This window comes from Labrus bergylta, chromosome 4 (assembly GCF_963930695.1).
Source record: "Labrus bergylta chromosome 4, fLabBer1.1, whole genome shotgun sequence".
NCBI classification, from domain to species: Eukaryota; Metazoa; Chordata; class Actinopteri; order Labriformes; family Labridae; genus Labrus; species Labrus bergylta.
This window is the reverse complement of record NC_089198.1, coordinates 26,807,827-26,822,757: the sequence shown is the minus strand read 5'-3', so window position 1 is coordinate 26,822,757 and position 14,931 is coordinate 26,807,827. Positions and strand designations below refer to the sequence as shown.

The following is a 14,931-nucleotide window of genomic DNA, read 5'->3' as shown; positions in this document are numbered from 1 at the left end:
TTTTAAGATCCCTGAGGAAAAACAGTGATTTACTATTTTGTGCTCTTAAAGTAAAAGCTGACTTCACTTGATTAACCGACGGTTGGTACAACACGGTCCAGAAGATTTCTCATTAAAAATATTTGCAAAGCAATCCAACACTAGAAGCGCTTTCCCCCCCTTTGTTGGCCATTGTGTACATTTCAAAAGGCATGAATTCATAATTTCGGCTCCAAATGAAAATATTGAGTTCCTGTCTGCATCTGTGATTGACCAGGGGCATGAATGTAAAGTGCCACAAGACTAATGTTTTCTATTTCTCCTGAAAAGAAGAGTGGGAACAATTTATCACACCTGAAGGCAGACTCAATCAAATGAGGAAAATAAGGCGGACCGTTCCACTGCTGCAGGGTTATGCATTATACATGCAAGCAAGAGGTTTATAACGCCACAAATGACACCTCACTATCCCAGGAAATATTTCAGTCTCTCTTAAGGCGTTGCTGTGAGCTTAACAGAGGCTGACAGCTAACATAAAAGGCTTTCCCTCTGGATGTAATCACTTAGGACACCTGGCACAAGGGCGTTGCCTTGTTCACACGCCCACAATCCTGTCCATCCATTGTCAATAATGCCAGAAGCATGCAGATCACTTGTGACACTGACTTTCAGGCCAATCGCTACCTCTTCTGATTCAATACAAAGAACTCACTGGTGTAGGAATTTGAGCTGAAAAGAGGCCTAATTCTGCAGAAGCTGCCAGTTTTTCCTCTGATTTGCATAAATCTCCACAGAGAGGAGGCAGTGATTTAGGCAGGCTTGTCTGGAGGCAGAAGGAGGTGCAGACGTAGAGATTGGTGTAAGACATGATTGCCTCTGGGCCCATGTTGTGCAGATGGAACTCTCGGGAGGCAGAAGATGACGCTCTGCATTAATCTGCCAATATCGGCCTGTCGAATATACGGCTACCACTTCCCGTGGAGGACCAACGCATCGTGATGCATTCCAACAGAGACTGAACGCACAATCCTCATTAACCTGTAAGCTGGAAATGTTGCATGCATCTCATGCAAGCAAAATGTACGACTTTCCTGCGTGACTGCACAATATCCACCAGTGTGAGCAGAATTTTGAGTTTTTGCCTGCTGCCTCCCTAAACAACAACACACAGCTTGTTTTTTATATTTGGATGTGGTGGGAATTAAAAGGCTTTGATATTTCAATTTCCATAAATTGTGTGGGGAATTCAGAGCACAGAGCTGTTTGAATGCAGAAGAATAGGATCACGGACAGAGGGGTTTGAAAATGCAAAGAACTGATGTACACACGAGACATCCATCAAAGAGAACCTGATCTAATGATGTGACTAAGTCTTCAAGGAGGAATGGGCTTTTTGAATGAACGTGTCTGAATAAACCTACATTATCAACATGATGCAGTGTAATGGCAGGTTACTGTTAATGAAGGGTTGTAGGATATGAATACAACATAAAGGAAAAGGTTCATTATGTTTGATGACCATCATCAGAAAGCTCAGCACTCTGCAGTGTAACTTGTGTCACTCATCTGTAAAAAGCGGGGAAAAAGCGAGAAGGCACTAAGTCCCCCCCGTATAATCAATGGTAAAAATGTGTCAATATAAAGATGCCCTGGGCCAACAAGGTAACATCATTGCCCTGTTCAAAAACTACAGTCACTTGGGAGGATGTGTATTCGCAATATCAAAGTTACCTCACACTTATTGAAATCTGAATTCATTCATATTTGAATCATTTGGCCACTTGTGTGTGTGTGTGTGTGTGTGTGTGTGTGTGTGTGTGTGTGTGTGTGTGTGTGTGTGTGTGTGTGTAGTAGTAGTGCAAAGCTGTTCCTAAATCACTGACATTTTATAACCTCATTAAGTTGGAACACATCAGACAGACAAAGAAAAGAGTTGCTCTCATATTTAGGGTTTGTTACTCTTGCTGACTCATGCATATTTAAACCACAGTTCGCTCAGCTTTTAGATCAGTTTTGCCATTATCACACTATTAGTTGCTAAGTAACTTTAAAAGTAACATGGTATTAATTATAAAACATTGTAAATGAGCAAAGTGAGAGTGAATCCAACAGGAAAGTTGGAGGTATTAAGCCTGTATTGTATTGTTAGGTTATTAATCTCTGTTGTGTTTGTCCCAAAAAAGTTATTTACAAAGTAAACTGACACCATGTTAATTAAAAAATAATGCAGATGAGATGATATTGATCATTTGTGGTAAGAAATGTAAAGAGATGCAACTGAGGGTCATGAGACTCAAAAGCAGCTTATATGGAGACTGAGCCAGCATCTCCCTGCAGGTTACATCGAGGAATGAAGTCTCTGAGCTACAGGTGAATGTTTTGTCTCACCTCTTGTTTGGGGATGCTAACGTAGCCCTGGTGAGGCTTGAAGGCCTTGTACGGCTGCTGCTTGGAGAACATCCAGTGACTGCTGAAGGTCTGGCCGAACACGGGCTGCAGGAGAAAGTAGGGCTTCTCCGAGTAGTTCACCACGACCACAAAGAGCGACACCGCCACAATGAGACTGGTGGCGATCACCGACTTCCTCTGTGGAGGGGAAGAGAGGGAGAGAGAGAGAGTGTCCTCATGAATAGTCAGTTATTGCAGTCCAAAGCCGATGGATCGATCTAATCTTCATTTCATTTCTTAAATGTAACTTGAATTAAATCCTAAACAAAGAAATGGAAGTTTCACCAGGGCATAATAAACACACGTGCAGTGACACCTGACAAATCATAAAATGTCTAATAAAGCAACAAATATATTCAAATAAAAAAAAATAACCAACAGATGAAAGGAGAGAGATATTTTTGTATGTAAAATATAAAAAATGTCATGTACGTCTTTGTAACCTGCTACTGGATGCTTTGAATTTCCCTTGGGATCAATAAAGTATCTAATTTATCTATCTATCTATCTATCACATTCAATTGAGCGAGTTTGAGGGTACCTATAAGGGATCACAAACAGTATTTTTCTTTTCATTAGAGAGCATGTGCAAACATTTTTTGAACAGTTTCAGTCACTGAAAAACAGATGTGTGAGCAGCATCACGGTTCTGCACATTGAAGAAAACAACATCCTCCTGAGTACTAACTGTAAAAGATAAATGAGGATTCACAAAAGTGTTTCTCACTCGAGTTACTTGGATATTGTCTGACCAGCATGCCGGAGAGACAAGGGCAAAGTCAGAAGATGTTTCTGAAGTAGCAGGGTGCCAACATGACATAGAAAGAAGGGAGTCTTATATCAGACCGCCGTTTCTGATTCAACTATCTTTGTTCTTCCCCTCAGATGTATCAAGTATGAAAGGATCTCTCAGAAGTCCTCCTCCTTTGCTGAGAAGAACACTTAATCTCTGCTCATTGACACTTTTCTCCTTTTCATAATGTGGTTGACTTGTAACACTTCAGAAAAGAGGAGATGGCGTATAGTTGATATCACTCATTAGACAAGCTGGAATCTTGTTACATAAAGGCATTTTGGGTCAGTCCACCACTCTGATCCAGACTGAAAGGTCCCAACAACTATTGGATGGGTCAGTATAAAATTTTGAGACATTCATGGTCCTCAAAAGATGATCCAGAGGATGTTAGTGATCCCTTAACGTTTACTAACCTCTTCCCTGAGGTCAGAATTGTAATCACTTTACTACTCAGTTGTCTGAGCCAAAATCTACAATACCAAATATAAGAGCACAAACCTTTGTCAGGGTCAATAGTTTGTGGATGCAGCTGAATGTTTGGCAGCACTTTGAGTCCAAGACAAATTTCCCCAAGGAGACAATAAAGTGTATTGTATCGTATCGTAGTCCTGTCTGTTATGACAAGGCAAAACTACAAGTGTACCCACGAAATATGTGCAAGACTTAAACAATTCACTTTGGCCAATATTATAGGAGCTGTTCTGATACACATTCCAATATGGGTACCAGCCTCAAATACAGTGTAATATGTAGTAATTGTATTGGCAAGTCAATGCACCAACCCAATGCAATATTCATAATCCCGCCCCCTTCAAACAAAGAAACAATGGCTTAAGGTAAATGATCATGTGACGATAGCACTGCAGTGAAAGTGGAGAGTGTAATGTTAGCCAAAGCTTGCAAAATACCAACAATCAAAGCTTTCCTAGAATAAAGTTTCTTATTACACTTGTATTGGAGAGGTATGGAGTAGATTCCAGAGGAGGTACGGGGAACAATTTACCGATCTCCAAATATTATTGCTTGTTTCGCAGTCAGATCTGATAAAAAAAATTTACAGATTCGTCCAAGTTTACAAACTAAGTTTTATAATAAACAGGCATGAAGTTGTTCTGTGATCCTGCGGCCAAAAAGAAGAAAAAAAACATAACCTCCTCTACAGAGGTAACTAATGACATTATTTCCCCTTAAGTTGTACTTTGTGTTACATCATGGAACACTCTTCACGCTGATGAAGCCTTGTGCTGCTGAAACACGTCCGTTGTTGTTTTGTACGCTTCTCTTACCCAGATAAAGGAAACTTGAAGGACATTTGGTCTGCTGACTTTTCCGTCTCTTTTTTAGTGATGTTCCGGTCATGCTCCTGAAATATTATTTACTGTCGAGTGTGCCCCTTTTTTAAAGTTTTTATAATTACATTTTACCTTTTAAATATGCATGTTAGCAGGCTAGTTAAAGCATATATAAAAAGTAGGTTTATTCATAATCTAGGATGAAATAAAATGAAAAAAAGTATGCATGCTAAACACCGGTATGTTTGCGTACATTATTACAGTGATTTTAGCATTGAGCTCAAAGCATACAGCCTCATAAACCCAGTAAAATGTCTGTAGACTATTTTATCAAATTCAGAGGATCAGGGACTACGTCCATTATTCACATATGTGATTATCTCTTTTCTGAATCAGCATTTCTGCCGGGACAGCAAGCCGGGCCGTCACTGTTTCATACATTGCAAAACAGCACAATGATTGTCTGGAGGTAAGAGGTATTATGGCTTGGCAGCAGGAGCTAGGAGTGATGAATAATTGATACAAGAAGCAGGATGAGGAAAGGTCTCACAGAGGAGAAGCTATTGGCAGAGTTGCAGATCAATGCACAGAAGAGAGAAGGAATCAGACAGAGATGAAAAAAATTGGTGTTGTGATACGACTTCTCACAGCCTGAGGTGATGATAGATTTCAATTTTTTTCCTCTCTCAGGAAACTTCAATAACATGCTGCTAATCTTACAGACAACACTGGTGGGAAACTCTGGATATTTTTGGGTAGGTGGTGTTTGGCAGATTCTTTGAAGTTATCTGATGGTGAGAAGATTGTATGTGGCACACGGTAATGCTGAAGCCCCCAACCACTAAAGTGCCTGCACCACCATGCGCTCTGATCCCTGACATCAAACGTCCCAAGGGAGGCACCGCAGGACTTCACCCCTCAGAGACAAGATCAAACATGTGTGGGGTGAGGGGGTTGGATGAAAAAGACAGTGACCATTTGCTGCCTTGACAAGGCTATCGCATTTTACCGATTACATGTGTGTTACATCACACATCATTTCATGGAATTACTGTCCATCTTTGATCACAAACAGAGAGTTCTCTGCTTTGATTTTGATTGAAACAGAGGACAAATGGGAAGTCTCGATAGCCCTTCTACTTATTTTTTTCTGTACAAAACAACCGATTCCACTTTTCAGAAAAGACTGTCAGTGTGTGCTGTCATCCCAAAAGGAATGATAGTTCATTCTCTGGAAAAGTGATGTAATAGCTTGTCATCATGAGTCCATTATGGAGCATGAATCCAATACTTCATTAAGCAAGAGGGTTCTTCAAGGTATCGAGATGGAGGGGAAAAAAACAGACGTCGGCTCAGTCTGCAGCGCCACAACATCCATCTGTTCTTATGAGATTTGAAAATATCCTTGTCTCCTTCAACCTCAATCCGGCCACAAATCACAGAGGAAATGATGTGTCAAAGTCTGGAGGCTCGATTGGACTTCTTGGCGTGGGTGTAGCGGGGCGCTGAACCTCCACCAGCTCGAGTGCAGGACTCATGACTCCTCTCCTCCTCATTCGCTCATCCATCAGGGTGATCACTAGTTTGCCTGTTGAGCCGTTTGACAGAGGAGCTGAAAGGCTGGATGTTGAGGAGGGAGTACAGTAAGAGGGTTGGGGCCCATTAACAGCAGCAGTGAAGCAGCAGAATGGCTATAAAGTTTCAGCATTAGAGCTTTCGGTCAATGTTAAAACATCTTCGTAAAGACTATGACCCCAATATGTGCCTGCTTTGACCTTGTTTGTGACCATCAAATCAGACAATGATGGCCATTAAATGCAGTACCACTTATGGTTCTAGCATTTAACAACCCCCATTGAAAGCTATTCAGCTATTTTTAAAGGCAGAATACCCCACTGGGGAGGGATGGGGGATTGATCTCAGTTCACACAGTGTGTGGGATAATTGGGACTCGATACATGGCAGAGCTATGATTTTCCTCTAGTGTGGCTACAGAGATAACACCTATAGAGGTCAAAAGCTAGCAAAGCGTTATTGATGGGCACCTCAGGTTGTGGTGATGTTAACCTCATTCAAGAGTTGATTGTGCAAAAGCCATGGCCTGAATGAATGTTTACTCATTTCCCTTTCTGAAACCTGTAAAAACAGATCTTTGTCCACTTCAGGAGAATACATATCATCATCTTATAGAAGAGCATTGAATTCCATTTGAGGGGATTTATCAGTAGCAATTGAATATAGTATTTATCAGCACACTCTCATTAGTGTCAAATCATCTCAAATAAAAGGATCATCGTGTTGTCATTACCAAAAAAAAGATAAACTGCAACGATTCATAACTTTAAGTCTACAGACGGAGCAGCTCTTCAATTAGTAGCCGCAGATAAAACACAGAAACATTAATTAAACAGCGTAACAAACCCACACAGATAACATTGAAAGCATAATATTCAATCACAATAGTAAAAGGTAAACTTTGTCTAAAAACTCTAAAAGAATTCAAGTAGATAGTGCAAAATAGTTCAAAGCAGCTTTCACATCAATAAACAGTAACAACATCTTTCTAAGGGTTTCGATAGGGAGGGTAGGGATGCATGTTACTGCCTGTGGAAAGAAACTATCTCAGTCAGTTAGTGTTGGTTTTCATTGAACGGTAACTCCTTCCAGAGGAAGAGAAACAATAGATTTACACTAGCAACGCCTATTCACTTCAGCATTTTCAGTGCTAAGCATCCTGGAACACCACCCTGCTTGTCAGTGTCACTTCTATTTATTATTTTTTGACCAATCCAACTCAAGAAGGGGGGGGGGGGCTGCTGATATCAACTCTGTCAACAACGATGACGTCAGAGAAATGACTCCTTTCCTCAAACAGATTATCTCATATTTTTTAGGGTAAAACTTCCATGTCAAGAGCTGCTGCTAATGCCCAGACACAATTCCCTTCCATTCGTATTACCTTTTCTTTAAAAAAGCAGCCACATAGCCATTTTAAATAGACCTAATAGTTACTACTAAGGGAGGTGCCGAAACACAACTTTTAGAAGAGCAATATTAAGCAAGATGAGAAGCACTGAAATTGGGGTTGTGTGCACATCAAGCACAAAAAGTGCATTAGTGGACACAGAGCCTTAATCAATGAACTCCGTCCCCTAACTGTCATTATTTTTACACAAACGTTTTGCACAGCAAAGATGGAAGACATGTAAAATTGTTGATTTGAACCGTATTATTATTGCCTGTACTGTGGTAATAAAGTAACATGAATAATTAATCATTGAACGTGTGTGTGGACAGTGTCTCTGCAAACTACTGCATTTTGAGAGAGAGAGAGAGAGAGACAGAGAGAGAGAGAGAGAGAGAGAGAGAGACAGACTGATGGAAATAATGGCAGAAAGTGAGAGAGAGAAATAGAGATGAGCCAGAGCAAAGAGAGGGAGAGTGACCGGGATTTAGAGAGACAAAGAGAGATAGAGAGCAACATTCAGAGACAAAGAGTCAGACAGAGAAAAGCAGAGACAGGAAGCGAGACAGACCAACAGGCAGAGAGAGAGCGAGGAAAAGACCCCTGTTAAAATAATTATCTGCAATAATTATCAGCTACTACTACTACTGCAGGTTAGACATGTTGACCTATAAGGCATGTTTGTTGTGTAACAAACATGACAAACCGTTAAACTCTCCCTCAAGAGACAGACAAAAGATGCTGTTCAAATGCTTTTGCATTTCAGTCACTCACTGTGTTGTAAACGCCCTGAGCCATCGTCTTGATCAACTTGGGGGGGGGGGGGGGGGATCTGAAAAGCCGGGCATGCATGCTGTGGATCAACTCCCACCGATTAAACTAAAACTGATTGTGAAGTGTCTTCCTCCCGTCACTGCAAAGTCTTTCTTCTTCTGATTTTTGTTTTGCAAACTCTTCAACTGATTTGGGTCCTGCTGCAACCGGTATATGTCACATGTGGCGTGAAAGAACAGATGGGACCAGTGTTTACTTGTCAAACATGCAGCAACACCTAGCTAAGATGAACAGTTTGGTATTATAACATATTCTCTTGTAAAGGAGTACTTCCTTACTTGAACAGCATGTTCATTGTTTAGTTTGAGGATGTGATATGTTTATGCTCAGTATCTACTGGCCAAACAGTTATTTCCTGTAGCCATCACTGCAGCAATTATCCCACTTTATAGGCAACACATACAAGTGTTTCCCCTTCAGCTTGTGTGATGAATAAAAACGTAAAGCACATTAGATGTATGTATATTTTACAATTAAAATGTCAACTCCATCAGGCTCTATCGGGGCATGAACAGAATACAATTCCCCACAACACTCCAGCTCAGTAAACAACCGGAAGAAGCAGTAGTTCAATCCAAAGAGTTAATCGTGATGGGTATTGAAATAATGAGAGGCTGACAAAAATGGCTCATGAAAAAACATATCTGCAAGCTATTTTCTGACGCCTCCTGGGCAATGGACAACAACAAAAAAAAAAAACCTGAAAATTACATTTGCAATGCAAAAACGCCGCCTCCCTGGCACCTGATTCTTGCCACCATGGTCTGCTGAGCAGTTAAAATCCAATTTCAATTAAGGCGTTAGAGAAAATATTTACTGAGTGTTTCTCCCTATAGCCACTATCTCCCCTCCCTCTAAGCCTTAAGTGTTGTTCTCTGGAGAACTGAGACAGAAGTATCAACAGAAAACAACCTGGAGATAAAGAGTGGGGTCCGGACATACGACTTCATTCTTGTCATATTTCCAGCAAAGGTGTCACTTTAAAAGTCATTCCAAAAACGAGATAACAAAAATATTCCGCTCCCGGTAGAAGGAGGAGGGCGCTTACTCTTTGCTGCTGGTAAATCATTCATGCTTCAAATATCACCCACAGGAGCTCTGACTGACGCCAAAACTGTGTAAGGGAATATATGTTATTGGCGTCAGTCAGATTTGCTGTGGTTACTATGTAACATAAAATACTTAAAGCTGTACAATGCATCATGTTTGAGAAATTAAATCTATGTTTTATATTTAAAATTAAAGGAACTACATTTATTGAGTACATGCAATAAAGTAAGACATGTTCTATTTCTTTTTCCAATGTGTAAGAAGTATTAAGTGTTAAAAGTTTAGTTAATGCAAAGAATACAGCAGATGCTGAATCTGCAGCCATGTGAAGAAATGAGCCGCAGTTCATTTCTCCTCGGGGAGGTTTGCAGCCTGCTGGTCCCCGCAGAGCCCAGCAGAGGGGGCAGTCAGCTCACGCTGCACTCGTGGCACACAGATGGGAGCAAACCAGCTCTGACAGCAGACTCACATCTTTAAAAATCTGACTAATGATCTTGGAGAAACCTTTCAGATCACATATTCTCTAGTTTACTGACTCAATGAGCTTTTAAACAGGCAGGTTCAAACAACATTTTACAGTGTTATAAACACTTTCTAAGCACAGTGTTGGATTTATTTGTTGGTAGATCTAAAGAGCTTTCTTGATGAAATAAAGCCAGGTAAAAAAAAAACTAAACTAAGAACAAACTGACTGAAATGAATCTCTTGTTTCGATAACTATGATTTAATGGCTTCAAGAGGTACACAGTGTCAGCTCTCAGGTTCAATACATTTCCGTACCAGAAGATTATGAAGATATAGAGGATATTATTTTTACACTGCAGAATGGTAAAGTGCTGAAACAATATGTCTATTAATGGGTCTATAACTGTTTAATAGCTTCATTCAAATAGCGATAAACTTCTATTCAATCCTCTGCGTTTTAGACCGTAGTTTTAAAAGTTGCAAACAGATCAGTGTTAGAATTCTGCTATAAAGTCTAATAAAAGAAGTTTAATCAGGCTTTATTTTCGATGAGGGTCAAGTAACCGTAGATGTGTTGATCATAATGGATGATTAAAAAAACACCCTTTCTACTAGGTACAATTCTCCCTGTTTAAAGCTTTCCATTGTTAGAGATAATAACTGATAATGGTCCATTTCAGCAGGTGCTTTACTGTTATCACCAATTTCACAAGATTCCAATTCTATTCGACAACCAGATTTATCGGTGATATGTTAAGCAAAGGAGAACACACAGATGTTGAGCGATAGAGCTAGTCTTTTTGAGGAATAACTTATCTCAGTTAAGAATGACTCATGGGGGAACAGAAGCACTTCTTAAGCCCCTTTCACACATGCCATCCACTCCGGAAAATGTCCTGACATTTTCTGGTTGAGCTGCATGTTTGAACGCAACAGCTGACTTTTCAACCTCGACTTTATCCAGACTTTTAACTGATAATCCACGAGTAAAAAGTCTGCAAGATGTCAGGGTGAGCGGGTGTGTGAACGCAGCAGGTAAGGGTCAGGAAAATGCTGCTGACCTGTGAGAAACAAGTGAGATCTACTTGCATGTAATGAGGGGTTGCTTCATACTCTTTTCTGCTTGCAAGTATGTTCTTTTCCACTTATTTTATTTATACTGTGCATGCTTTGTCGACCTTATTGAATATGCGGTAAAAAAATAAAAATACACCTAGACATCTGTAGCATCCTTTGAAAAAAAATAACTCTGGAAAGTGTACTTTTGAAATTTCCAGAGGTATGTGCATGTGAAAAAGGGGCTCAAGTCAGAAAATGTCATCAGTCCATGAGGCATTGTTTCATAAGAGATGGAATTTTCTCTCTTGTGGTTCCTTTTTCCGTACTGTAAACTCATTGCTACCGGTCGTACAGATGAATAACTCCTGATGTGAACGGTTTTCCTTCCTCAGGTATAAAAGCCTCATGCCTGCTGGACTTCTGTTGTGTCACCCTCCTCAGCAGTGACATATGAAGAGAAAATCCTACAATCCAGGTCAAATGAACACTAATCTGCTGAGTTGGCATGATACTGATCATTATGGTACAGAGCTTCACAGAGAATCTTAATCTGGCCCAAAAAAAGAATCTGTTTGCTTTTATGTGGATGAGACTCTGCAGGGGGGCCACAACGAGGAGGGAAAAAGCCTTAATTATCTTTTCCCTAGATGTAAACATCCATTCTGCTAATCCCAATCTAAATGAGAGGAGGAAATTATGTGTGTGTGTGTGTGTGTGTGTGTGTGTGTGTGTGTGTGTGTGTGTGTGTGTGTGTGTGTGTGTGTGTGTGTGTGTGTGTACACACATGTACTGGTTTGCGTGACTGCCACAGGAAAATCAGTGAAAGCCCATTTGACTAATGCATATCTGATATCAAATGGAACATAATCCCCACAAGTATAAAGGATTAAACACTCTACAATATTCACTTCTCCGTCTGGATCCGGCAAACTTTTGGGACGAGGGAAAAAAAAAAAAAACACAAAAAAAAACAGCACCATATGTTCACAGGAACAGCTTGGTGACGCACTGTGCTCGGCTGCGTAGGATGATACTCGCTCACTTGAGAAAGTGAAGAATTTGTCAAACGGGAAGGGGAAAAGAAGAGAAAAATCTGTTCTTCGTTTCAAGAAGCTGAGAAGCTCAAATCCATGCGAGTAGGATGAGCATACCTGTCAGAAACAAAGCAGATTGAGATTTTATGTCTGACTGTAAGTTATCCTGCTGCCATAAGGTGTCTCTGCGGATCACTGTCGTTTCCTCCTTAGAGCACTTAAAACAATGGCCTCTGCCTAGATCGGCCTCTTTATTTCATTTGATAACACTAAAGCTCTGGTTGATAACGTATATTAACACAGCAGCACTGGGATGGAGCTGGTTTAGTCCAACAAATTCCCCAAATTTAAGGCTGCAGTTATTTCTATATTTAACTCGTCTAAGTGACTTTTATCACCAGTTGCATTCAGCCTAATTTAGGGTTTTTGTGTGTTTCAGCTGTTTCTGTTTTACAGCTGCTCATTACGGTTACAGTTTCATAGTTTGGGAAATGGACTTAAGCTTGTATAATGTTTTCTTCTGACTACTCAAGGCACTTTTAGACCACATGTCACATTCACCCATTCAGGTTACATTCACACACTGATGGCAGAGGCTGATATGTAAAGTGTCCATCAGTATTATCGTATGTCATTCATACACAATCAGACGCTGTTGATGAAGCAGCGGGGAGCAATTTGGGCTATTTGGGGTTCAGTCAACAGTCAGTGTCTTGCCCAAGGAAGCATAGATTTGTGGCTGCAGGAGCTGGGGCTCAAACCCCAGACCCCTACCGGTTGAGAGAAAGCCAAGTTCACCACTGAGTCACAAATGCCCGTACACATTGGTAAACATAGCGGAGCATTTAGTAGATTAAGAGGACAATACTGAGATCAGCGTGCTTTGCCCTCATTGTACACTCATTCAAAACTTAACAATTCCAACCATCACAGACTCTTTTATACAGCAACCAGCATATTAGCCAAACACAAAAACTTCCTTTGTGACATTGTGTGATGATTTAAAGGAGGAGGGTTTAAATTCCAGGCAACTGTATAAAATGTGGATGCAGTCTCGGTGAAGTTGTCCATTGGTTTCTGAAGAGGCATTATGATGCCCAAACATTGGCGGTCACCATGTAGGAAATGTTGGCTCAAACTTACTTCTGGCTAATCGAGAAGAAAGTGGGTTGAGGCAGGCCAAATGACTATCTCAGATGCTAAAAACAAGCCATCTAGCTTGTCTGTAAGCATATTCAAAACACTGAAAATAACTGGAATGCTGACAGAGTAAGGTCAGTAACGGGATTAAGCTCAAGTGATGTCCCGCCTCCTAACAGCTAAAACAAGATAACCTGTCATTCAAACCAATCACAGCCCTTATTATGCAAATGTCTAAAACGGACATTTTAATATGGATCTTCTGGGTTTTTAAGAGTCAGCCTCATAAGTGGCTTGAAGGACTGCAGCTGGCTTTTTCATTTGAAGGTTGCCACTTTGTATTTTTTTGTTAAAAATGACTGTATTGCAATCTTTTTTTCTTAAGACAAGGCACAGCAGCAGGTAGGAAACCTGCATGAGGGACTAAGTCAAACTAGTAAATTGACCTCAGGGGCTACATTTGCATCATGGCAATGCTTTGGAGTAAAAAGTCTAACAAGGATCAGAATAAGGAATTTGGAGGAGGCTCAACCCCCCTCTACAATTTTTATAACTTCTGTTGTTGAGGGAGAGAAAACTACAAACCAGAATGTCTGGTGGCATTCAGCCAATCACATTAAAATGACTCATGCCACTCACTTGTAACAAGAGCCAGTCTAGTTCTATCCTGCTGTCCTATGTAAGTTTTTAAGAACTGGCTCTTAAAGTCACAGATGGCTGATGGGCAATAGAGATGGCACTGCAGGGCCAAGGACAAAGCTACTGTATAATAATGAATGTGGTGCTTGCCATTCAACGCAGCTGTCCAAACTCTGAGCCGAGACCACGGACACTCAAGAGAAACTTTAAAAAACAATTAAAAGCAACAGCAAATGCAACAGAGAGCAGATGCTGTTCATTCCAATCTGAATTTCTGTGGAGTACTTTACAGCAGCACAGCTATTATTCTGCCGGTGTCGTTGGGTTTGAAGGGCGAAGGCAGCCGGGACTGTGGCTTTTGAGAAAAACATCGACCAGAGAAAATCCATTTCAATTTTCCAAATGCCAGAGTAGGATTACTGACATTTAGCAACTGATATTTTTCCCTGCCACTCAATAGTATACCTCCATAGCTATGTAATAGAGCCTCATCTCATTGGTAGTGATTATACACAGCATGACTGCTCACAGGGAGAAATTTGGGTATATATGTCACCCACGCAATACATCTGGGAATCTGACAGGATTAGACAGACAGACAGATGTAGAACATCATTGGCAGGACGGGGGGGGGGAACAAACAGCATTGCCAATTTCTTCCTTTCTCCTCCACTCGACTAAACAGACGTCCGGCCTCTGCAGAGATTTTCCTAAAAGGTGTTATTTGTTAAAAGAAAATGTGTCTGACAAGGAAGAGTCTCCTCAAGGCTGCCACAGTCAGAAAGCAGCAATGCACACTGAATTCTAAAGTGGCTCAGCAATGAAAGGAATCTGTTGACGCTCAGCCCTGAGAGGGAGGATGGCGGAGGTACTTTGAGGTCACAGATGCATTGTTCTAGCTGGCAAAGTTATTTACGTCTTCCTAGAATACTTTAACTTTAGAGAGATGCTTTTACAATGAAAACAACACTCATCTTTTCAGAAAACAGAGGAAGAAAACAGAGGAAGACAGTATAGAAAAATTGGTCAAAAAATGAACACAATTGAAGCTGAAACAATTAGTCAGTTGATGGATATTTCTCTCCGATACAATTATTCAGATGATGGACAATGAAAATGTCCATATAGTGTTTTTTTTGTGCGTTTGTTTTGCAATGCATCTGGGAATCTGTCCAGACATCAATCAATCAACAGAAAAAGTAAACATCCCAGTTCTGAATGGAATGATAA

The 14,931-nt window shown here is 40.6% G+C and overlaps 1 protein-coding gene across 1 annotated transcript in view; it reads right to left on the bottom strand.

Annotated features, from left to right (window-relative positions):
- st6galnac3 (ST6 (alpha-N-acetyl-neuraminyl-2,3-beta-galactosyl-1,3)-N-acetylgalactosaminide alpha-2,6-sialyltransferase 3) overlaps window positions 1-14,931 on the bottom strand; it is an 83,257-nt gene that overhangs the window by 54,257 nt on the left and 14,069 nt on the right. Inside the window, exon 2 of the mRNA XM_020629910.2 lies at window positions 2,368-2,565. Coding sequence (XP_020485566.1) covers window positions 2,368-2,565 — 198 coding nt within the window. The remainder of the gene's footprint in view (window positions 1-2,367; window positions 2,566-14,931) is intronic.